This window comes from Rattus norvegicus, chromosome 11 (assembly GCF_036323735.1).
Source record: "Rattus norvegicus strain BN/NHsdMcwi chromosome 11, GRCr8, whole genome shotgun sequence".
In the NCBI taxonomy this organism is placed as follows: Eukaryota; Metazoa; Chordata; class Mammalia; order Rodentia; family Muridae; genus Rattus; species Rattus norvegicus.
The window spans coordinates 55,429,768-55,454,716 of NC_086029.1; the positions used below are offsets into that span (position 1 = coordinate 55,429,768).

The 24,949-nt window shown below is 41.8% G+C and overlaps 1 protein-coding gene across 1 annotated transcript; it reads left to right on the forward strand.

Annotated features, from left to right (window-relative positions):
- Positions 1–8,212: 8,212 nt before the first annotated feature.
- Ftdc2 (ferritin domain containing 2) lies at positions 8,213–11,799 on the forward strand. The gene is made up of 4 exons (XM_001057542.7): positions 8,213–8,308; positions 8,737–8,880; positions 10,304–10,423; positions 11,540–11,799. Exons 1-4 carry the CDS (start codon positions 8,213–8,215, stop codon positions 11,690–11,692), a joined length of 513 nt encoding a protein of 170 aa, XP_001057542.2. The 3' UTR covers positions 11,693–11,799.
- The last annotated feature ends 13,150 nt before the right edge of the window (positions 11,800–24,949 follow it).

Below are 24,949 nucleotides of genomic sequence, written 5' to 3' on the forward strand. Positions count from 1 at the left end.
ATCACATGAGTCAGCTACCCACCTCCCCATCCTTCTACCCACCTCCCCACCTTCTACCCACCCCCCATCCTTCTACCCACCTCTCCACCTTCTACCCACCTCCCCATCCTCCTACCCACCTCCCCATCCTTCTGATACCTGTACCAATCCTATGTAGCCCTCTTTCTGTCATAGGATGCCACTGACTACTTGATTCTATCACTTGGGGTTTGCTTTTGTTTTGCTTGTTTTTTCCTAGTGTTTGGGTCAAACTAAGCAAGTATCGAACCAAGCACATTTGTCTAAACAGAGACAGCCATGTTTTTTCCTCACCCAATACCACAGACTAGTTCCTCAGCAGAACAGGAACAGTGGCAGTACAGGGAAAATAACCTCAGAAAGGATTGTCCATACCACAGATCAGGATAGAAGGGTAGACTTGGGGGAGGGGGTTGTTTTATTTTTCTGCTGTTGTAATTGCTATTTTGGGTGGTAATGAGAGTAGTGGTCATGTGTGTGTGTATGTGTGACATGTCCACCACAGCACCTACATTCATAAAAGAAACCTTACTAAAGCTCAAAGCACACATTGCACCTTACACAATAATAGTGGGAAACTTCAGCACCCCACTCTCATCAATGGACAGATCATAAAATCAGAAACTAAACAGAAACAGATACAGTGAAAGTAACAGAAGTTATGAACCTAATGGATTTAACAGATATTTATAAAACATTGCATCCTAAAAGAAAAGAATATACCTTCTTCTCAGCACCTCATGGTACCTTCTCCAAAATTGACCATATAATTGGTCACAAAACAGGCCTCCACAAATATAAGATGATAGAAATAATCTCGTGCATCCTATCAGATCACCATGGACTAAGGCTGGTCTTCAATAACAACAAAAACATCAGAAAGCCCACATATACATGGAAGCTGAACAACATTCTACTCAATGATAATGGTCAAGGGAGGAATAAAGAAATTGAAGACTTTGGAATTTAATGATAATGAAGGCACAACATACCCAAACTTATGGGACACAATGAAAGCAGTGCTAAGAGGAAAACTTATAGCTCTGAGTGACCCTAATAAGAAACTGGGCAAAGCATACACTAGCATCTTGACAGTACACTTGAAAGCTCTAGAACAAAAAGAAGCAAATACACACAAGAGGAGAAGAAAAGGAAATAATCAAACTCAGGACTGAAATCAACCAAGTAGAAACAAAAAGAATTACACACAAGAAAAAAAATCAACAAAACCAGGCAGGAGTTAGTTCTTTGAGAAAATCAACAAGAAAGAAAAACCCTTATCCAGACTAACCAGAGGACATAGAGACAGTATCCAAATTAACAAAATCAGAAATGAAAAGGGAGACATAACAACAGAATCTGAGGAAATCTAAAAAAATCATCAGATTCTACTACAAAAGCCTATATTCAACAAAATTGGGAAATCTGGAGGAAATGGACACTTTTCAAGACAGATCCCAGGTACCAAAGTTTAATCAGGATCAGATAAACCATCTAAAGGGTCCCATAACTCCTAAAGAAATACAAGCTGTCATTTAAAGTCTCCCAACCAAAAAAGCCCAGGACCAGAAGGGTTTGGTGCTGAATTCTATCAGATCATCATAGAAGACCTCATACCAACACTCTCCAAACTGTTCCACAAAACAAAAACAGAGGGAACACTACTCAATTCATTCTATGAAGCCACAATTACACTTGTAGCTAAACCACACAAAGACCTAACAAAGAAAGAGAATTTTATACCAATTTTCCTTATGAATATCAGTGCCAACATACTCAATAAGATAACTGCAAACCGAATCCAAGAACACATCAAAACAATCATCAAATATGATCAAATAGGCTTCATCCCAGGGATGCAGATAGGGTTCAATATATGGAAATCTATCAATGTAATCCACTATATAAACAAACTCAAAGAAAAAAAACCACACATACTCATCTCATTAAATGCTGAAAAGAATTTGACAAAATTCAACACCCCTTCATGATAAAAGTCTTGTAAAGATCAAAAATTCAAGGCCCATATCTAAACATAGTAAAAGCAATATAAAGCAAACCAATAGCCAACATCAAACTAAGTGGAGAGAAACTTGAAGCAATCTCACAAAATCAGGGACTAGACAAGGCTGCCCACTCTCTCTCTACTTAGTCAATATAGTTCTTGCAGTCATAGCCAGAGCAATCAGACAACAAAAAGAAGTCAAAGGGATACAGATTGTAAAAGAAGAAGTCAAAATATCACTATTTGCAGATGATTTGATAGTACACCTAAGTGACACCAAAAATTCCACCAGAGAACTTCTACAGTTGATAAACAACTTCAGCAAAGTGGCTGGATATAAAATTAACTAAAACAAATCAGTAGCCTTCCTCTACTCAGAGGATAAACAGCCTGAGAAAGAAATTAGGGAAATGACACCCTTCACAATAGTAACAAATAATATAAAATACCTTGGTGTGACTCTAACCAAACAAGTCAAAGATCTATAAGACAAGAACTTCAAGTCTCTGAAGAAAGAAATTGAAGTTCTCATAAGATGGAAAGATTTCCCATGCTCATGGATTAGCAGGATTAATTTAGTAACAATGGCCATCATACCAAAAGCAGTCTACACATTCAATGCAATCCCCATCAAAATCCCAACTCAACTCTTCACAGAATTAGAAGGAGCAATTTGCAAATTCATTTGGAATAACAAAAACCCAGGATAGTGAAAGCTAGCCTCAACAATAAAAGAACTTTTGGAGGAATCACCATCCCTGACCTCAAGTTGTATCACAGAACAATAGGGATAAAAACTGTATGGTATTGGTACGAGACAGGCAGATAGATCAATGGAATAGAATGGGAAACCCAGAAATGAACCCACACACTTATGGTCACTTGATCTTTGACAAAGGAGTTAACACCATCAAATGGAAAAAAAGGAAGCATTTTCAACAAATGGTGCTGGTTCAACTGGAGTTCAGCACGTAGAAGAATGCAAATCGACCTATTCATATCTCCTTGTACAAAGCTGAAGTCCAAGTGGATCAAAGACCTCCACATAAAACCACAAACACTTAGACTGACAGAAGAGAGAATGGCGAAGAACTTTGAACACATAGGCATAGGGGAATATTTCCTGAACAGAACACCAATGGCTTTTGCTCTAAGATCAAGAATAGACAAATGGAACCTCATGAAATTGCAAGGCTTCTGTAAATCAAAGAACACTGTCAATAGAACAAAGCGGCAATCAACAGGTCCTACATCTGATTGAGGGCCAATATCTAATATATATGAAGAACCAAAAAGTTAGACTCCAGAGAACCAAATAATCCTATTAAAAAATGGGGTACAGAGCTAAAGAAATAATTCTCAACTGAGGAATATTGGATGGCTGAGAAGCACCTAAAGAAATGTTCAACATCCTTAGTCATCAGGGAAATGCAAATCAAAAACAACTCTGATATTCCACCTCACACCAGTCAGAATGACTAAGATCAAAAACTCAGGTGACTGAACAGATGTTGGTGAGAATGTGGAGAAAGGAACACTCCTCCATTGTTGGTGGGATTATAAGCTGGTACAATCACTCTGGAAATCACTCTAGACGTTCTTCAGAAAAATGGACATAGTACTACCTCAGGACCCAGCTATACCACCCCTGGGCATATACCCAAAAGATGCTCCAACATATAACAAGGATATATGCTCCACTATGTTCATAGCAGCCTTATTTATTACAGACAGAAGTGGAAACAACCCAGATGCCCTTCAACAGAGGAATGGATACAGAAAATGTGGTACATCTACACAATGGAATATTACTCAGCTATCAAAAACAATGACTTTATGAAATTCGTAGGGAAATGCATGGAACTAGAAAATATCATCCTGAGTGAAGTAATCCAGTCACAAAAGAACACACATGGTATGCACTCACTGATAAGTGGATATTAGCCCCCAAACTCAGCATACCCAAGAAACAATTCACAGACCATATGAAGCTCAAGAAGGAAGACCAATGCCATCATCTGCTACATGTGTGGAAGCTTTAGTTCTTCTTAGAAGGATAAACAAAATACTCAGTGGGGGAAATACAGGGACAAAGAGCAGAGCAGGGTCTAAAGGAAAGGTCATCCAGAGACTGCCCCACCTGGGGATTCATCCCATATGCAGTCACCAAACCCAGACACTACTGCTGATGCCAAGATGCTTACCATTGGACTGAGCATGAGGACCCCAATGAAGGAGTTAGAGAAAGGACTGAAGCAACCCCATAGGAAGAACAACAATACCAACCAACCAGATCCCCCAAAGCTCCCTGGGACTAAACCAACAATCAAAGAGTATACATGGAGGGACCCATGGCTCCAGCCGCATATGTAGCAGAGGATGGCATTGTCTGGCATCAATGGGAGAAGAAGCCCTTGGTCTTGTGAAGGATCATTTCCCCAGAGTAGAGGAATGCCAGGGTGGTGAGGTGGGAGTTGTTGTGTGGAAGGGGGAGCATCCTTATATAAGAAAGGGGAGGGGACATGGGAGAGGGAGGAACCAGTAAAGGGGATGACATTTGAAATGTAAATACATAAAATACCCAGTAAAAATAAATAAATAAATAAATAAATAAATAAATGCTAAAACCATAAAAAAGATATTATAGGCAGCAAATATATAAAAATGATCAATATCATTGATCATTAAAGAATATACATCAAAGCCACAGCGCCTTATTATCTGTCTCCATTTATAATATTTGTAAAAAGTGTTGGCAAAAAAAAAAAAAAAAACAGAGAAAAGGAAACTCATGTCCCATGGGAAAAGTAAAATTAAATGAATATAAACCTTTGGAAATCAGCACAGATGTATCTCAAAAAACGACACTCTGTGCCAGTAACGGCTCAGTGAGAAGGACACTGGCCACTCAAGTCTGGTGACTTGAACGCCATCCCAGGAACCCATGAAAAGTGGAAGGAAGAAATAAACTATTATTTTACTCTTTCTTTCTATATTTTTTCCCTTGCATTGACATTATAGGCCTTGAGGACCTCATTGGATCAAGTGGAAGAGAAACGAAAGTCAACATATTTTTAAAATATCTTTAAAAGTAGTGCTTCTGTCTAGCATGCCAAGAAGAATGCATTGATTTCATGAACATTTGTGATATGTTTATTAATTAATAGAACAATTACCAAAAAAAAGAGTCACCAGAAATCAGACTCTTCTGACTATTTTTTCTTTGGTGACCAACTTTATACTTTTGAAGTCCTTTTAACAACTTATTCAGCTGAGTATAATTCACTAAATTATGGCTCTGATAGGTCAAGCAGTCTCTAAAGTGGTCTAGCAAGCAGGAAAAATTAACACTAAGTCCCCTTTCCTCATGAAGTTTATAAAGCAATGAAGCATATTGGCCACATATTCTTTACACAATAGGAACAATGACTGTTCATGAAAGTCATTCTTAATGATAAGGACTTCCCAGTTGAACTAAATGTGGAAAGCTCCCCTTGCTTCCTCTTTGCTAGAGATGACAAGGTAGAGTAACACTGAAAATGCAAGAATTTGGATTAAGTTTTTAAAAATTGAAAAGGAGTTACAGAACACACACACACAGACAGACGTATGCACACACACACATGCACACACACACACACACACACACACACAGAACTGTCTTCATTTTTTTTTTCAACACATTCCAGGAATGAAGATACAAGGACATTAGATAACAAAATTGATCTCACATACTAATCCAAAGGCCACCTCAAAATATAACAGTTTGAAGGAAATCATGTTTTCAAAAATATAAACTATAGCCAAAGTGCTTACAGAAGGGCTTCAAGTTCTACCTTACATATTTCTGTAATGTTGGAATATTTCATAATAATTATGCTTTCCAATTAGAAAAAGAATGTCTTAAATGTGTATAATTACACCCATTCAGGAGTGTATATTGGAATAATTCCTTTGTTCTGTTATGTTCCTTTATCACAACAAAATGATTATAAAAGCTATGAAAATATGGAAAGAAAAATATGAAAAAAAAATTGAAGCTCTTTCAAAATGGTTAAATTGCAATATTAACAGCTTTTTTTTTTAGTAATGTCTAACCATGGGATAGAGCTAATACTCATACATATGAGTGCATATATATATATATGTATATATACATATATTATATCTGAATAGAGATACATTCAGCTTCCTGTTCTGTCACAAAAGGAATGGCAGAGTCATTACATGTTTGTGCGGAAGTACCATAAGGATCATGTAGAGACATCCAAGGATTCATTAAATCCTTCTATAAAACCTGCAATTTGTGGATTCATTCTCATATTAACTGTATCACATTGAGAATGGTAAACCAAATGTTTTTATCACTAGCTCCTATTCCTTGCACAGTATTCTGATCTTTTGAAAAGTGTCATGAACTGGGAGAGGATGAATTGGGTTCTTGCTCTACTGAGCTGTGAGCAGAACCAGTGGACAATCTTCACGGCGACTGCGTTCTTTCCCCTTGCCTTGCTTTGACCTTCAGAGTCCAGTAGTCCCAACTGTTTTAGCACTTCTGCATCCCAAGAACTCTCTGCCATGGAGATCTTGACAGTTCTGACATGTCAGGGCAGCACAGTAGCTTCTGGAGAACGTCTTTTCTTTCCTCCCTCAAAGATCACCAGCAGTGTGATTTCTACCTTACAGAACTTTATTAGAAGCTTTTCAAGAATGTCCTTAAAAACTTTTCTCTCAAGGTGTGTCCCTGCATTGGCAGCAGCAGGTTAGAGATGCAATGTCAGGCTCCACCAATCAGAGTTTTGCATTTGAACCAAAGCCCCAGGTGATTCCTTTGCAAACTGTGGTGTGAGATGCACTGTCTTAAACCACCTCTCCTTTCTAAAATGGAAACATAAATTCAACTGGGACAAGGGCAGTGTTGAATCAGGAATCGAAAGAGACAAACGAAGTAAGATTTTTATAATCATTCCTTCCTTAAGATGATCTTGTATGTGAAATTCAGCCCTGAAAGCTTAGTCCCTTCGTTTAACATGACTCTTCCCTCCTCCCTCCTCCCTCCTCCCTCCTCCCTCCTCCCTCCTCCCTCCTCCCTCCTCCCTCCTCCCTCCTCCCTCCTCCCTCCTCCCTCCTCCCTCCTCCCTCCTCCCTCCTCCCTCCTCCCTCCTCCCTCCTCCCTCCTCCCTCCTCCCTCCTCCCTCCTCCCTCCTCCCTCCTCCCTCCTCCCTCCTCCCTCCTCCCTATGGAGGCTGCTAAGCTCCTCACCACCTCACAGAGAGGGACTTTTGGATACGTGCTATTTCGATTTGTATTCATCCAGACATGATTTAAGTCCAAGTAGAGATCCACCAGGCAGACGGAATATTTTACCCTTTACTCACATGGCCAATATACTGCAATTAATCAGCACCGATTCAACACACTGCCTAAGATCACCCCATTATGGGCCATAGAAATAGTGAAATAAGTTCAGCAGCCCCTGTTCTCAGGAGACAATGGAGAAGTTGATGCCAGAACACAGAGAGACTTCAGAACGATGGAGTGAACCCAAAGATCCCCACAGAGGAACTGGGAAATGATGACCTCATCTGGTAGCTACAGTTTTGTGCTCCTGTTCTCCAGGCAAATGCCTTACTTCCGGTTTAGTTTCTCTGCCCCAAATAAGACAAATTTAAAGTGTATACTTGTCAGAGACTCGGCCCTACCCTCCCCAGCTGACATGATTTTGATTTTTCAGAACTCTGCCTTATCCCACATTAAGCTCAGCTGTGTCTTGCTGAGGCCTTTTGTACAAGGTTTGGGGTCACGGGGCAGACTCTCCGCTGAGCCAGCATGCTGCTCTCATAGGTTTTAGAGGAGACGAGTGAGTGGAGGCAATGAGTTACATTACATCGCTATCCCGGAGAACATCAGCCTTCTCTAATCATGTTTAGAAATATGAGCAAGAACACTGAACATGGAGGTAATTAGAAAGGAAAGCTTTTCCCACAAACATCTCTTACTGGTATCCTTTGACTAGAGTCATTCTTTCATTGAGAAACGGTGTCTTTATTGGTCAGTTAGTTACTACTATTAATCACAGCTGGCAGGAATTTCACCTTGCTGTTAGAAGTGGGCTGACATATCAGATTTAAGAAGCACTCTAGGACAGTGAGAAGCTCCTTTTATGGTTGAATTCCCCTTAATGCTGAAATGTTTTCCTACCAACCCTTTTCTCAAGAATGCACAGATGCTTTGAACAGAGTCGTGGCTTACCACCTGCATACCTCCCATGTGTATTTAGCAATGGTTAGTATGGGCTCTTAAGCAGCTATGTGGGAAGATTTTGCTCTCATCCGGGTGACAGTGGATTTGATAGCCTGTAGAAATGTTCGTCGCTACATCTGCAATCTGATATTGGGCAAAATAGCAACTCGATGGTTAGGATGTTGATGTTTTGCAGTCTGTTGATTTAGAACTCAAATCATAGACTATAAGAAGGAGAAAGACATTTTCAGTGGGTCCTCCCAAATAAACCGGCATTTAACAGCAGAGGGAGGCAGAATAAATGGGTTTATACCAGTATGCGGTTTTCGTTTTAAATGTAGACATGTTGGGATTAATGAAACTTTCACTGTGCCTCTGTCCTGAATCTAACAATTAATGACTGGAAGTGTTCGTAACAAAATGAATCTTCCCTTGCCCTCGGTGTTCTCATATTCTCATCTCTATTCTAGGCCTACAGTTTCAGGAATGACAAGAGAATTCCTCCTTTTGTCGAGTACTTTGAAACCCTGGCTAACACCAGGAGGGAAGATGCAGATGCATTTCTAAAACATCTCTGGAAACGTAACACAGCGATCTGCCCTCCAACGTTAGAGGTAACTATGATGTTGCTGTGATCATCTCTGCGGGGCTTTGTCTAGTCCAGGAACTGATTGTGAAAGACCTCCGGAGAGGACCTTTCCCTCAGGAGGAGACCCCAAGCGCCCAATGACCGAGCCGAGGCCACTCGGATGCAATCAGCAAGAGGGTTTATTGGAAAACACAGGTACCTGCGGGCACACAGTCTCTTCGGAGGACTTGCGCGCCCAGCAGCTCCAGCATGGGGCTTTTATAGGGTTTGGGGAAGCAGAAGCGGGCGTACAGAAGCAGATGCATAGTTACGGGGATTGGTGGATTTAAACGAGGCATATAGACATGTTCACATATGGTTGGTTATTTCACATGATGAGGTAATAAGGTATAGCTACACACATTGGCAGATTTGCATCATATTCGAATGAGGTTGTAACATGGTAAAAGAGTATGTGCGGGCTGGGACGTCCTGAATGTCGGGGGCTAGGGGCTTATCCCTTCCTGCCAGATCCGGTACTCCTAGTCTGTTCTGTATTCCTTTCCTTTTATGGTCTGTTAGTTTTAACGGTGACTCGGCCCTAGGTATCTGGGCGTGCCTGGGCTCGTTCAAGCCTGTTGCAGCTCTGAGTTAAGACTCATGGGGTGGGTCTTTCAATTGGTTGTCATTTTACTAGTTTATTCGTGTTGTCAGATGGTCTTCTTTGTAGCTAAGCTCAAGAAGCTTGTGCCTTTGGGGTAAGACTTAGTCACTGACGTGCTGTTTAGACCAAGGGCAGTCTGTGCGTCAGCAGCACCAGCTCCACCTGAGGATCCTAAGAAATGTGAATTCGTCGACCCCAGTCCATGGCCAGGCTATCTGTGGGTGGGACTTTAGGGTTGTGTGTTAACAAGCTTTTCCGTCCCCTCCTAACTTGATCCAGATGTCGTATAGACTGAGGAACAGCATATGTACCAACCTGTTAACGCCCCCTCTCATGTCACTAGTTCATCCACAGGTTCAGGTATTTATTGTCTGCCTTGTCAGTGTCTCACTCCGCCTCATTTCTCAGGGAAGAAACTCAAAAGAAACAGTCCGAAACTCGGGGACATTACATCTAAAATCTTGCTGTTGTTTGTAATCAAAGCTTTAAAAAAAAATTTCTGAAATTGAGAAAACTGTGCTATCGCTACAGACTTCCGAAGCTACTGGAGTAATTGAATAGACACCTAGGCCATTTATCCTCCATGTCCTTGATCTGTAGCACATTAAAAATGACCTCTGCAGGTAAACTATATGATCCTCTCGATTAAATCAGTGTTTGGAAGTGAGCCAGCCAGACTCAGCGGACTCCAAGGCACCTCCGGTTTGTGGAAACTATCAGATCATGCAAGTCTCATCACTGTGTAGAATGTAGAATGAAACGCTGTTCTGAAGAAGAAAATTAACGGGTCTGTTCCTCTCAACAGAAGGTTGACATGATGGAAATAACCACACCCATAGAAGCCATCCTACTGGCCCAGGAGATGGAACGAACATTAACCAGCATCCTGGTAGGCCTACAGGGTGCTGCACGCCGTGAGTCAGACGTAAGTAGTTAATTGAGTCTAATGTTGTCACTTCTCAGTTTTGGCTAGCAAAATGAGAATTTTCCTTTAGGATTGGCAGGTAGAAGTAAGGGCCAAGAGAATTGATCTAGAGCATTCAAAACCTGTAGGTGAATACAGGCACCCACCCGCTTAAAGCATGCTGGGGTATTTCATCAGGAGTGTAGGACTTCACAGAACAAGCATTCACATTGTGTGTTGACCCCTAAAGAAGGGCTGAACATTATTGCTAAGAGTGACTGGGCATGAGAGGTTAGAGGTCTTAACAATCCTTAAGATTGCAACTCATTATGGGATAGACTTCTCAGAGGTAATGTGTCTTGGATAATTATACAAAATAATGTTCTGGTGCCAGCTTGCAAATGCCTAAGTTCATCCCATCTCCCTAAACATTTGAAGAGCTCACTACGAAAAGCTGCTGGCATCCACTCACGGTGTGTTTTGTTTGAATACGCTTTGCACAGGGTCTCTAATTTGCCTTTGAACTAAGTTCCAGGGACTGCTACTGCCAGCTGGGAGGTACCATTTGAGATGTTCCTGTACTATAGTCTTGATGAAATCATCCTGGCTATTGATGAACTCTCCTTTGCAATGCAGAACTCCCTTGCCACGCCCATAGCATCTCAGGAACCCAAAAAGAAGAAAGCACAAAAGTTCTCCACCCCAGTTAGACAATACACTCACTGAGCAACTCTAAAAGAGATGTAAATAGCTTGGCTTCAGGCTGGAACACTATATCTAAGTCTTTGAAAATTTGCTCTGGGTATCTAGTCAAAGTCTCCATGTGATTCAAGTTAAGGGGGTAGAAAAGCATGTGTTTCTTAAAGAGAACACCCCTGAGGAAAAAGCCAGGCGTGCTGAGTGTCTATTCACCCAGAGGTTTTCAATGTCATTGATCAGCATGTTTGGCCCTTCAGTCTGCATAAGAATTGTCTGGTCCTTCTTCGTACTCAGTACTTGGTGATTTAAGTTTACTTTGGGCAGAACTTGAGATTCTGTGTGTCTGCATGCTTTGGACTACAATGTGGGTAGGTATATTGCCTCACGTTTCAGACTTGGTCCTTAATGAATGTCCTTTCCTGTTGTTTATGTCTGTAGCTCTTAAGACTTTTAACATCGGTCCTCCGTAAACAGAGAAAGAATGAAGATTATATGAAAACTCAACTTACTTTTCATCAAAGAGTAGAAAAGGAGAGAGAAATGCAAGTCCAGACTAAAAAACCTTCTACCTTACTTAATAGAAAGCCTTAACCTCAGAGGCTAGAGAAAGCACATTGGAGATCATGAAGTCAGTGGTTTAAGAGGCTTCGTCACCTCCGATTGCTGAAGACTGCTTTCTTTTCCATTTTCCTAATAATGCTCACGGTTTGGATAAAAATAAATCTGTTTTGCATCATAAATATGCTTAAGGGTTTAATGCATGAGAAGGGACAAATGTGGGCTGGTAAAAATATCCTGAGGGCACCAAGTACATTGTTTTGTTTTCACTTATGGTTCCCAAACATCCTGTGACAATCAAGATTAGGAGAATTCAAGTACAAGTGATTGTATAGAAATTAGGTGATAAAACTTTATTTTTATCTCATGTGTATGGGTGTTTTGCCTGCAAATATATCTGTGAAGCACACAGCGCAATGCAGTGCCTGTAGGGTCCGGAAGAGGCTGTTGGACCCCTGGAACTGAGTTACAGACACTTGGCTGGCCACCATGTGGGTGCTGAGAATCAAGTCCAGGTCCTCTAGAAGAGCAGCCAGTGCTCTTAACATCTGAGCCATCTGTCCAGCCATTGGTCGAAGTTAAAATCCCCATATCCTGCCCTCATTTGTGTGTGTATTTTAAATTGGAAGATTTTGTTGTCTCTTTTGGTTTTCTTTCTTTTCTGCTTTTGGGTTTGGTTTTGTTTTCTTTTGTTTTCAAATAAATTCAGTTTGAAAACAAGAGTTGTTCATGTAGGAAGGATGACCCTCACCTGAAGGGTATACAGCAGATGGTCGATGCCCTCTGGTGCTGCCTTTTCATAAGCAGAGAGATGGGTGGAATGAAACAGAGGCAATTAAGTTACTATAGTCCAGCATGCGGGCTTCCCCTACTCCCTTACAGCGAGCCACCTAGCAGCTACTGGAGCATTGTTTTCAGGAGCAAACAATGTAAACTTAGGTCGGTCTTGCCATTGCTAATGAGACTAGTACAGAAAAAGGGGCTTTAGAGCATGTATTCTGACTCCAAAAACCTTGTTAGTTCTGCATTTGTGGGTTTAGTTCTTTTACTTTATTGACAGTTTAATAACATATAAAATGAGGTTAGCCCTTTCATCAATACTATTAAATAAGTAAATACACATAAAATACATAAAACAGCATCTATCCTGATTATGTATTCTATTTTTATAATATTAATACCTTTTAAACACAAAATCTTGGATAGGTAAGGAACAAACCAATACGACAATAGGATAGGAACTAGAGAGAGGTGGGTCCGTGGTTAATACTAGCGGCTCTTCCAAAGGACCTGGGTTCAGTCCCAGCACTCACATGGTCTAGAGCTGGGATGGCTGTGAAATATGGGTGGGGGTGGAAACTACTACTACTATTGGTTCTCTAAAGGAGCATGGTATCAAACTGCCTTCTAAGTATATTTATAGCCATAGACTAGTGTTGCTCTCTGCCTTGGTCAGAGAAATATCTGTTTGTAGTTCTCTCTCTCTCTCTCTCTCTCTCTCTCTCTCTCTCTCTCTCTCTCTGTAAGGTTCAGGAGCTCAGAAAGTGGAGGTGATGTAGCTTCCATCACCAAGATCCACATGGTGGAAGGAGGTAACTGATCCCCCTAAGGATCATCTGTACACCACGACACATGTGTGCACACACAAGAACACACACACGCATGGGTGCATAATTGTTTACAAATATTAAATGAGCAAAGATATTCGTTCACCTAGAAGAGTTGCTGCTAGTGTGAAGCCACGGAGGTGAGTTAGGCATCCTGGAAGCTGTAATGTGGCCTCAGTCCCACTCGTACCTGTCCTAGATTGCTAGAACCAGGAATGGAGAGTCACCATGCCCAGAGAGAAAGGTTGACAGGAAGAGAACTGGGAAGGAACTAGGGTTGCAAGTGGACTGTGGAACCCAACAAAGAATTAAGAAAACCTGCCTTGTCACGTACAACCTTGAAAGCAACCCCAAAAGCAAAGTTGGGTTGTGAGGACACATATGAGTAAAAATGTAACACAGAGACACATCTGCCACCAAGCCTTACATCTTCATTCAAGACCTGCAGACTGCAGGTGCTGTATGTGGGCCTGGGGCTCCCCTTCACCTTTAGTACCAGTCGTTTAGAACCTGGGCATGACACCCAGGCACTGCTTGCTCAAGGATCTCAACAGGGAATACAAAGAGCACTTAGTAGTGAGCCCCTGACAAAACCTAGGGAATGAGCTGTCCAGGATCAAGTCCACATCCCAGTTCTGTGACTAACACTACCCACATGATGGCTTTAAAAACAGGAACGGCAATAGCTTATTTCACTAAGCCAGCCACAGAGTCCCGGCCTGGAGAATTTGTTGTTTTCAGGTAATGAAAACATGTGAAATTTAAAATTGCTAATCCTTCATGCCACAATGCACAGACCCACAGAGGCTATGTATCAAGGAGAGGGTTCAAGTTGGGGGTGCATGGATCTCCCTGGGAAGAGCAAATTGATTAGATCTTGTGTGGGGGCTGGGAGCCAATGAGGATCAAAACAAAGGGGTCAGATGGATTGAGTTGGAGAGAGAGAGTACAGGGAGAGACAACTGGAATTGGGGTGGTGGTGCACTTTCGGGGGAGGCAGACACCTAGTACAATGGAAACTCCCTGGGGTCTATGAGGGTGACCCTACCCTAGCAAAGACTCCAATAATCGTAGATATGAAACCTGAGTCGGCCATCTTCTGTAACCAGGCAAGACTTCCAGTGGAGGGGTTGAGACACCAACCCAGCCACAAAACTTTCCACCTATAATTTGTCCTGCCTGCAAGATATGCTGGAGTAAAGGTAGTACAGAACTTGTGGAAGTGGCCAACCAATGACTGGTCCAACTTGAGACCCATGCCACAAGAGGGAGCCCATGTCTGACACTGCCTAGAGGGCCAGGAACCACAGGCTGGAATGTCTAGAGACCTAGGATAGAACTACAACCAACTGGGGAAAAAAAAAGTCAATGAAATGATCCCTAGTGATTTCCTGCTATATTCATAGACAGGAGTCTTGAGAAATCATCATCAGAGATGTTCCCTCCACCAACTAATGTGGAAACAGATGCAAAGACCCACAGCTAAACATGAGCTTAGGGAATCCTCTGGAAGGGGGGGGGGGGGAGATGGGTTGTAGGAGCCAGAGGTGTCAAGAACACCATAAGAATACAACCCACAGTTAGTTGTAACTAGGGCTCATAGGAGCTCACAGAGACTAAACTGACAATCAGGGAGCCTGGATGGGTCAGACCTAGGTCCTCTGCATCTGTGTTATGGTTGTGTAGCCGGGTCTTCTTGTGAGACTCCTAATAGTGGGAGTGGGGAGCTCTGACTCCTTTGCCTGCTTTGGGGACCCTTTTCCTCCTGCTGGGTTGCATGTTCCAGCCTTGATATGAAGTATGTGCCCAGATTCATTGCAATGTGTTATGTTGTGTTTAGTTGATATCCCTGGGAGGCCTGTTCTTTACTGAAGGGAAACAGAGAAGGAGTGGATCTGGTCCAGAGGCAGGGTTGGGGAGAGAGACTAGGAGGACAGGAGGGTGGGAAACTTGCAGTTGGGGTGTAATATATGACAGAAGAATTGATGGGTGGATGGATGAATAAATAAATAACAAATAAGCAAAAGAATGAGTTTTTAAAAAGAAAGCAAATAAACTTGCTTAACCTATTGCAAGGTGCTGCCACATGTGTCTTACATTTATTACCTACAACCAGGGAAACCAAACATCTATACTCCAGGCCCCTCTTCCTGCCTTTTCTCCTCAATCCTGCATTTTGAAAACATGAGGGCAGAGGCTAGTGCATTTGCTAGGCAGGATTCTATTCCTGTAACATACCAAGCCTTAGGAAGAAAGGCAAAATGAGGATTATCACTCCTGGAAGGGTCAGGCCAATCACCTATTAGGAGTATCTAGGACTTCCTACTTAAGAGGAAGGAGCTACATTCAAATTAAGCAAAAATCTCTCCTATTCTTGGATTTTAGTTAATTCTAGATGTAATTGGGTTTTGGGTTTTTTTTTAAAGGTTTATTTGTTTTATGTATATGAGTACACTGCTGTTGTCTTCAGACACACCAGAAGAGGGCATCCGATCCCATTACAGATGGTTATGAGCCACCATGTGGTTGCTGGGATTTGAACTCAGGACCTCTGGAAGAGCAGTCAGTGCTCTTAACCACTGAGCCATCTCTTCAGCCCTAGATGTAATTGTTAATAATTAATAATGCACAAGTTGACAAGCCAAAAATTAGTAACCACTACAGCAGCAGCTCGGCCTTGTGCCCCAGCTAAGGTATAACTGAGATGAATTCTGCCCTAATGTGTGTGTGTGTGTGTTTGTGTGTGTGTGTGTGTGTGTGTGTGTGTGTGTGTGTGTGTGTGTATTCCCTTAAGGGCAGGTGCCCAGGGAAATAGAACATGTGTACCCTGGAACTGGAGGTATGAGCAGTTGTGAGCTACCCAGGATGGGTGCTGAGAACAGAATCCAGATCCTCTGTAAGAGCAGAGTGCACTAAGAACTCTTAACACTCTGTTCTCTTTCCTTCCTTCCTTCCTTCCTTCCTTCCTTCCTTCCTTCCTTCCTCCCTCCCTCCCTCCCTTCCTTCCTTCCTTCTTTCCTTCTTCCCTTTTTTCCTTCTCCTTTTCTTTCTTTCTTTTTTTTCATAGAAAACTTCTCTTTTGGTTGTTCTTGTAAGATATAATTAATTCAAATAGCAATTCTTTTGGGGGCAGGGGTTGAGATTGGGTTTCTCTGTGTAGCCCCTGTTGTTCTGGAACTTTGCAGACCAGACTGGCCTTGAACTCATAGAGATCTGCCTGCCTCTGACTTCTGAGTGCTAGGATTAAATACATGTACCACCATTGCAATTCTTTTTATGAATAGGAGTTCTTACTTTTTTTACATATTTCCCTTTTGATAAAAAAGGAATAGCACTGTACTTGATAACCAAATCTACCAAATACTTCAAAAGCAAGTCTCTCCCACAACTCCCAGAAACAACCATGACTGTTAGTATACTTTTCCTGGAATGTCATATCCATAGATGGTTCTAACTCTGTTGCTCATCCTCTCTTCCTCCTCTCTTCCATATACCCCATATCTCCCCACCTCCCAGAAGGAAAAAAAAATAAATAATTTTTTAAAGGAGCTAAGTAAAAAAATATCTCTAGTCTATTTTTTCTGGAATAAACAAAAACCCTTTGCTAGTATAAGGTTAGAAAACATAACTTTTGAACATTAGACAAGTCACAAAAGTTGGTCGTGAGCAGATTCCAGCCGTCCCCATCCTAGCCTCGCTGTGCAAAAGCTGTCACCTTCAATGAACTATGAAATGATCAACTGAGTCCTTAAACTGAGCCCAATTAGTGTGAGTTGAAACATCTCCCTGAGGCTTCAGGTTGTCCCCTTTGTCGGTTGCTTCTCTTGTCACTGTGGTGAAATACATGCCAGAAGGAACGGAGAGGAGAAAAAATTTATATTGATTCAGATTCAGGGTGGAAAGGCATAGAAGTGGCTTCTGTCCTTGGTAGCAGCAACATACGGTCTCTGGGTATCTGGTTCATATATCTATTAGGAATAGAGAACTTGAGACAGAACGAGGGTTAGCTATAATCCTTCATCCCCACTGTTGGCATTCCTTCTAGTCTCTGCCCTACAGTAACCTGGCGACGGCCAGGTATGCCTGACTCCTTATAAAAGGGGCTGCTTGCCCCTTCCTCACTCTCTTGTTCTCTTTTCTTGCTCTTCTTACTCCCTTCCCCTCTTCCCTCTCTGTTCCTTCTCTCCCCATTCCCCACCACCCTCTCTCTCCATGTGTTCATGGCCTTTACTCCTTGTCTGTTTGTCTCTCTGTTTCTCTGTCTCTGTCTCTATCTCTCTCTCTCTGCCTCAACTCTCCTCCCCATGCTACTACCTCATGGGGAAGGGATGTCCCAGCATGGGCCAGCAGAGGCACCCCTTCTCCCATACCATGCCGAACCTCCACACAATATATCCCTGATTTTTTTCTTTTTTATAAAACACACACACACACACACACACACACACACACACACACACACACACACACACACAGAGCCTGTCCTGCTAACCAGATCACAAGTTGGAAAAGTTCCCTGACCTCCCAAACAATACAATCAACTGGGAACTAACTGTTCAAACAAACAAACAAACAAAAAAATCTTAGGGGCTGGTGGGATACTTTGGGGTAAGGGGACTGTGGTAGTTTGAATGAAAATGGCCTCATAAGGACTGGAATTATTGGAGATGTGAACTTGTTGAAGCAGATGTGGTCTTATTGGAGAAAGTGTGTCACTGGGATCAAGCTTTGAGGCCTCAGAAGCTCCTAATCCTAGTGGATCATTGACTTTCTGCTGCCTACTGATCCAGATGTCGAACTCTCAGCTCCGTTTCCAGCACCGTGTCTGCTTGCATAGTGCCATGTTTCCTGCCATGATGATAATGCACTAAACTTCTGAAACTGTAAGCCGGCTCCAATTGGATGTTTCCCTTTATAACAGTTGCAATGGTTGTGGTGTCTCTTCATAGCAATAAAACCCTAAAACAGGGACACTTCACAGTCAAACCACAGTAACCTCATGTAGGACACCCATATTTTAGTTCTATTCAGTTACTTGGTAGACCGTTTACTGTCTTAGAAAATACAAATGAAAGATATTTTATCTTTGTTTATATTTAGAAATCAAGAATCCACTCTCTTGGTTTTCTACAAATACCTATTGTAGAAATAGGTGCCTTTGTGCCTTTCTACTTACCATGAAAGGTGATTTCAGAACTGGATAGGTTGAATGAATCCAGAGGGAGAGAAAAGCAAACACAAACTTCTCTCTTACTATAGACTTAGTGAACTGGCTGATGAATGCAAATTTGCCACAAGAGGAGGACAAGATAGGTATATATGAACCTCATGATACTGAAAAGTTGAGTTCACACAGAACAACAGATAAAGAGCTCAAAGTCAGAACATAGGACAACAGATAATCTTAAAGAAAACAAGAAACCTTGGGGCTTCTGTTGCAATGTCACAGGAGTGGGATAGAAGATGGCAGTAAAAAGGAAAGAGGTTCAGTGAAAAAACTGTCCACTGTCCAATCAACAGAGAATAAACCAGGAAGGGCTGAGTGCTAAAGTCTATGTAGTAATTAGATGTCACTGAAGCCAGAGTTTCAGAACACATGTGAGAGTGGGAAGTTATGGTACTGTCATTTATTGAAGGTTGATGATCCATACTTTTTGTTTGTTTTGCTGAAAGAAGTGAGACAATACAGAAAAACTAAATAAGAATATACACTCTAGACACCTCATGGGTGACCAATGGTTTTCTTCTCTTGCTAAATTATACCAGGGAGGCTCCACCCAGCAAGCATAGAAGTCAGGATGAGTGAAAAGGGGTTAGAAGTCGTGAAATAGCCACATCCAGTCCTTTCCAGAGACCTCTCTCTTGCTCCAAGTATAGGTTCAGATTTTCACTCTCACTGTAGCCAGAATCCATGCAGTTTTTATATCCCTTGTTTTAAATATGAGATGTCTATCCCAGACTCAGAAGTTAGAGTTTGGTTGCCAGTTGATAGGGCTTTCCAGTGCTCCACCCTCATGAAAGGGTAATCTCCTGAGGGAGTTATTCGAAGGAACATGATAAGAAGTAGATGATGAGGCTGCATTCAAAGAAGTCACTGGAGGTATAGCCTGGGAAGATATATATTGTCTCCTGCCCCTTCCTTCTCTTCCTCTCTCCCTCATTTTCTTCCTTTCCCATTGGTCCTTTCTCTCTTCCCTCCTCCTTCCAATATGACATGTCCAATTCCACAGTCCCTTATTTCTGAAACCCAGAGCCAGAATAAACTTTTCCTTGCCTTCAGTTGTTTCCTCTTGTGTTTCTCCAAGCAATGAATGTCCTGTGTAAGATAAGCGCTGACCTCAACTGCAACTGAATGTTATGAGATCACCACAGGGCAAATACCATTGATCCACCTAAAGCCAGAGTCATTGATTTTCTTTTTATCAGCACTTTCTGTGCCTTAGTTTCTATTAACTTTATGTGCACAGAGGGCCACTGCAGCCACATGCACATGATAAGTGAGGAAACCAAAGCTTAGGTATGTTTAGAGTGAAAGACCCCCAGAGCGGGGAGACCCTCACTCAAGCCCCGGGATGACACGATTCCCCAAGAACTCATGTATGACAGCCCTTGCTGTAATAATACAAGGTTTATTGATAGGAACCAGTGCACTGGAGTTGAGACTCGTATCCCACACAAGGGCAGAAGAGTTTGACCCCGAGTGGCTGGGAGAAGGGGTATTTAAAGGAAAAAACCACAGAAACCACAACTTAAGGGGGTAGGGATGGTGTCATTGGAAAATGTCGAGAATACCAGTGAAAAATCACAAGGAGAAACTCCCTGTTTCTCAAGATTGTTTAACTTTATGGTCCGCCAGTTCCTGGGAGAAGCTTCATGTTTCTCAAAATTGTTCTTTAAGATTTTAATCTAACTTTATGGTCATCTAGTTCCTGGGAGAGAGTTGCTGAACTGGCTGGTGTAATTCCTCTGCTCTAAACTTTTGTCTGGGGGGGGGGCAACCTTAAAACTTCTACCTTTCAAGAGGAGATCAAGTCTAGATCTTGTCTTTAATTCTCTTAACATTATTATACTTACTGTTCTGGCTTTTACCTGGCATATAGTTGCCACTAATGCAATGTCAGTGATATTGATGAGCACATGTCCCTTACTGGGAATTTTGGGGTTACAAAGAAGCTACCAGCCTCACCTCCATCCCTCACCAGTAGCAGCACTCCCTTTGAGCCATGAGAATCCTGTCTTCAAGTGCATTACCTCATTTTGCATGATGCTCTAGGACTATGAAAAATGACTCTCAAGCAGAAGCCAGATCATTCTTAATAATCAATGGGAAATACTGGACCCTTCTAGAGGCTTTGCCAATATAAAAGAACAAAGTTATAGTAAATTATGAGTAAAGATAGAGAAAAGTACATACAATATTATTTGGCTAAAATGTTTTCTTTTCACTTTTGAGAATGACTTAAGCCATGCTTACCTTCTTTTTCTTACTATGTGTATAGCCTGGTTTTGTGTGTTAAGCTGGAGTCTCCCTTGAGGAAATGCCTCCATGAGATTCAGCTGTAAGGCGTTTTCTCAATTAGTGATCAAGGGTGGAGGGTCTAGCCCATTGTGGGTGGTGCCATCCCTGGGCTGGTGGTCTTGGCTTCTATAAGAAAGCAAGCTGAGGTTGAGGATTTAGCTCAGTGGTAGAGCGCTTGCCTAGCAAGCACAAGGCCCTGGGTTCAGTCCCCAGCTCCAGAAAAAAAAAAAAAAAAGGAAAAGAAAAGAAAGCAAGCTGAGCAAGGCAGGGGAAGCAAGCCATTAAGTAACACCCCTCCATGGCCTCTGTATTAGCTCCTGATTCCTGACCTGCTTGAGTTCCAGTCCTGACTTCCTTTGGTGATGAACAGCAACATGAAAGTGTAAGCTGAATAAACCCTTTCCTCCCCAACCTGCTTCTTGATCATAATGATTTGCTCAGGAATACAAACCCTGACTAAGACACTTTGTATGCCATGGATGGAGCAGGAATCTTTCCTGGGCTTCCTGAGTTGTCACACTCATTTCTACAAGTGGATCAATTTGTAAGATTAGATTCCTTGGGCTTTGACTCTCTGAAACATATTCTAAGAGGTCTTTTGATGTGGTCTTTGGATTTTTTTCTTTTCTGTTTGTTTTCAATCCTGTGTTACTTTGACTGCCCCGTCTTCATGTAACACAAACAGTTTCCCAAGAATCACCCTTTGGTAAGAGCTTGTGATCATTAATTTGGTGAATCTATGTTGGGTCACATTTCTAAGATATTTAACCAAAACTTATCCTTGCATGTTCTTGTTAAATTTTATTTTAGGTGAAATTAAGATTTATAATGTGGATGATGAGCCTCTGTTTATCACCTGAAGATTGTTTCCTGAGCAAAAAGGGATACTGCAAATTCTCTTTGGAAAAACAATTGAACCAGAGCATGCCCTCCCTGGCTCTCCAGCCTGCTGGCCCCTCCCCCATCCCTAGACACAGTGGACTTGCCAGACCCCAAAGTCCCTAAAATAAAAATCCCTTCTCCCCTCTTCCTTGTCTGAGTCTCCCTTTCTGTGTCTCACTTTGTCTCTCTACATAATAATTTATCTGTATGTGTTTGTTCTATATAATTTTAAAGGTAAAATATACATGCATACCCAAGATCACTCCTGGTTCTGCTTCCCCGACTAGATAGATAGATAGATAGATAGATAGATAGATAGATAGATAGATAGACAGACAAATAGATAGATGAAGAGATAAAGAGATGCATTTACTCTATCTCTTCTATAGCTCCTTTTAAGTTTGACTAGCATTTCACCCCTCAGTGTTATCATTTTCCATTTCCTTCCTTCACTCGCATACATGCTCTTTCCTTCTTCCTATCATTCTTTTTATAAAATGGCACATTAGTCTACCACTGGGAGACAAAGAAATAATACACCTACGTGCGTTTATGCACTGAGCATGAACTGAGCAGACACTAACAGTAGACACACACTGGAAGCTTACTTTACAAGTGACACGATCAATCGGTGGACATTGCCCACACTGTTATTCCCTAGTGACCCATGGACTGAAGAGCTAACAAAGTTTGTATCTTTCACAATAAGTTCATTGTACTGCAGATAGTAAGTATAATGAAGTAATGATGTGACCTTTGAACATTGTTCTTGGAGGAACAGGTGACATTTAAGTAAAAGCAGGATAACAAACTACAATTTGTGCACAAGAAAACCAGCAACACCATGACAGCTGGCAGAGAACTTTCAGCTATCTAGATTCACAATTCCTCAAATGACTATCACAAAGGCCTCTCACCCTTCAGAAGGACTGACCATTGAGAAAATTAGAAGACAAAGCCCCGAATCCTGTTCCAATACAAAACAAAGAAAACAGGGTTCCCAGGGGAATCAGTAACTCCTCTATAAGAACCCTACCACTTCATTAACTGGAATTATAGAGATAGTTTACACTTCTAGCTTAATAGCTATGAACAATTGGCACATAGAAAATTTACATTAGAACATGCAAATATTCAGTCTGACTTGTGGTAGAGGCAGTTTCATCCCTACAGTCCGATGCTTCTTCCCCCTTTAACAACAGGACTCTAGGTTCCAAAGGGGGCAGAAGGCTTCGTCTCTGGCACTGTTAATTTTACCCTCTTTTGAAGCTTTTAACCAGATATTGGTTCCAGCAAGATGTGGAAGAATCTGTGTTGTGCCACTTCCGGGTTTGACTGTTAGCAGAATGTTGACTGGAATACAGACAAAAGATAAGGAATTGAATCAGACACTGTGAACCCAGAAATGGAATCTGAAAGGCCATGCTGAAGATAATTAATGGTGCAGTGAGCTACTGTAGCTGTGTAGAAGGAAGATGGCCTCTTGCAGAGTGGCTGTGGTATGTCCCACTAGTTTCTGGTATGCAGAAAGGCTACAGACTTACATCTCAACCACCAAACATGTTGGAACTGTAGGGATAACCCCTTGTGCACTGTGTGGAAACATCACCTGTCAATAAAAAGCTGGTGGCCAATAAACTGAGGCAGGATTAGAAGAAGGTGGGACATCCAGCAGAGAGAAAGAGACAGAGAGAGGGGAACAGAAAGAGTACAGGAAGATTCTCTACCCAGACTCTGAGGAAGTTGGGTGTATGAAACTGAGCAGAGGTTACTAGCCATGTAGTAGACATAGGATAGCATACATGGGCTAATATAAGTTACAAGCTAGTCGGGGAACAAAACTAGCATATGGCATTTATTCATAAATAATAAGCCTCTGCATCATCATTATTCAAGAACAGGAGCTCAGGTGGAAAAGCCTGAGGTTATGTAGAGCAAGGACTTTTAATATACAAACTGAATTTCCAAGAACACCTAAAACTCAGTGACATTCATTGTATAGTTTTGTTTTGTTTTTTTGTTTTTTTGTTTTTTTTACGACGAAAGCAAATTTAGGGTAATAGTCACCGTCCATTGCTTTACATGGAAATCGTCTATACTCATACCGATACAGCTGTGAACGTGCATCAGAACATTTGGGTCTGGCATAAGAAGTACATTTGAAAAACAAAACAAACAACAAACACAGACCTCCTTATACAAGTTCAGGAATAGCCACAGCCACTGTGTGATGCTTGTGGGTACCCATTGGAGGGCATATACATACCTCCTAGTTCTCAAATCTTACTGCGACAGAATCACGGGGTGTGCAAATAATGAGGAAGGGATCCCTGAAGTCAGAAATAAACCCATAGCAACTTTATTCACTGCGGGAAAGTGCTTCTAACCTGTTAGGGTCGTGGTCAGGAGCTGACACAACAACCTCCAAAGGGTGTGAGCTCTCTGTTTATGCACAAACCCACAGACAGATGTTCAGAGGACAATAAAGAAGGAATTTGTAAATTGGGAGGTTAGTTCTTGAGCCCAGGGTATTGGTCCAGGTAAGGGAGTGGTTCTATCTCAACCTTTAAAGGACTCACACAGCCCAGGTGGTTTTACTGCAACTGAAAAAGAAACGTAGAACTTGACATGCAGTACGATGGCGGCCGCAGACCAATGCCTGGAATTACTCTGGGCTCTTCATTGAGTAGTCATTCAGTCAGACAAATAACAAAGGAGGAATCGTGGAATCATGTTGAATCATGGAATGTTTACACAGAAGGATCTTCAAACCACCCAGAAATATCCAAAGTTTCAGACTATTGCAGTACCAAATCCATGAATTTCAGATTTACTAACTTGTAGGTTAGGTAGTATAAACTCGTCACCATTGTCCACAAAATGCTGATCTTCCAAAAAGAACCACAAGGTTTGAGGAGGAATTGGAGTTTCATATCACCTGAGCAAAAGCTGGACGGAAGGATGGAGATAGCTCAGGGATTAAGAACACTTTCTGCTCTGGCAGAGGCCCTCAGTTCTGTTCCCAGCACCTACGTGGTGGCTCGCAACTACTATGGCTAGAGTTTCAAGGGATTCGATGGTGTCTTGTGTCCTTCTGACCTTCACAGGCTAGGCACACACACGGTGCACATATATATACATAGGCAAACACTCATACAATGAAACAAAACCATAGCATTCAAAACTACCGTGGACAAGCTGCACAGGTGTCATATTCTCTGCCTGTTCTAAACTCTGGAGCCCAGCTATTCTAAAATGTGCTAGCGCGCCTGTTTCTCCAGG

Excerpts from the sequence above, each read along its gene's own strand:
- Ftdc2 (XM_001057542.7), top strand. The coding sequence starts at position 8,213 with ATGTTTTCCTACCAACCCTTTTCTCAAGAATGCACAGATGCTTTGAAC. Across the intron at positions 8,309-8,736 it reads CCCATGTGTATTTAGCAATG|GCCTACAGTTTCAGGAATGA; the intron begins GTTAGTATGGGC and ends TCTCTATTCTAG. Across the intron at positions 10,424-11,539 it reads CTGCACGCCGTGAGTCAGAC|CTCTTAAGACTTTTAACATC; the intron begins GTAAGTAGTTAA and ends TTATGTCTGTAG.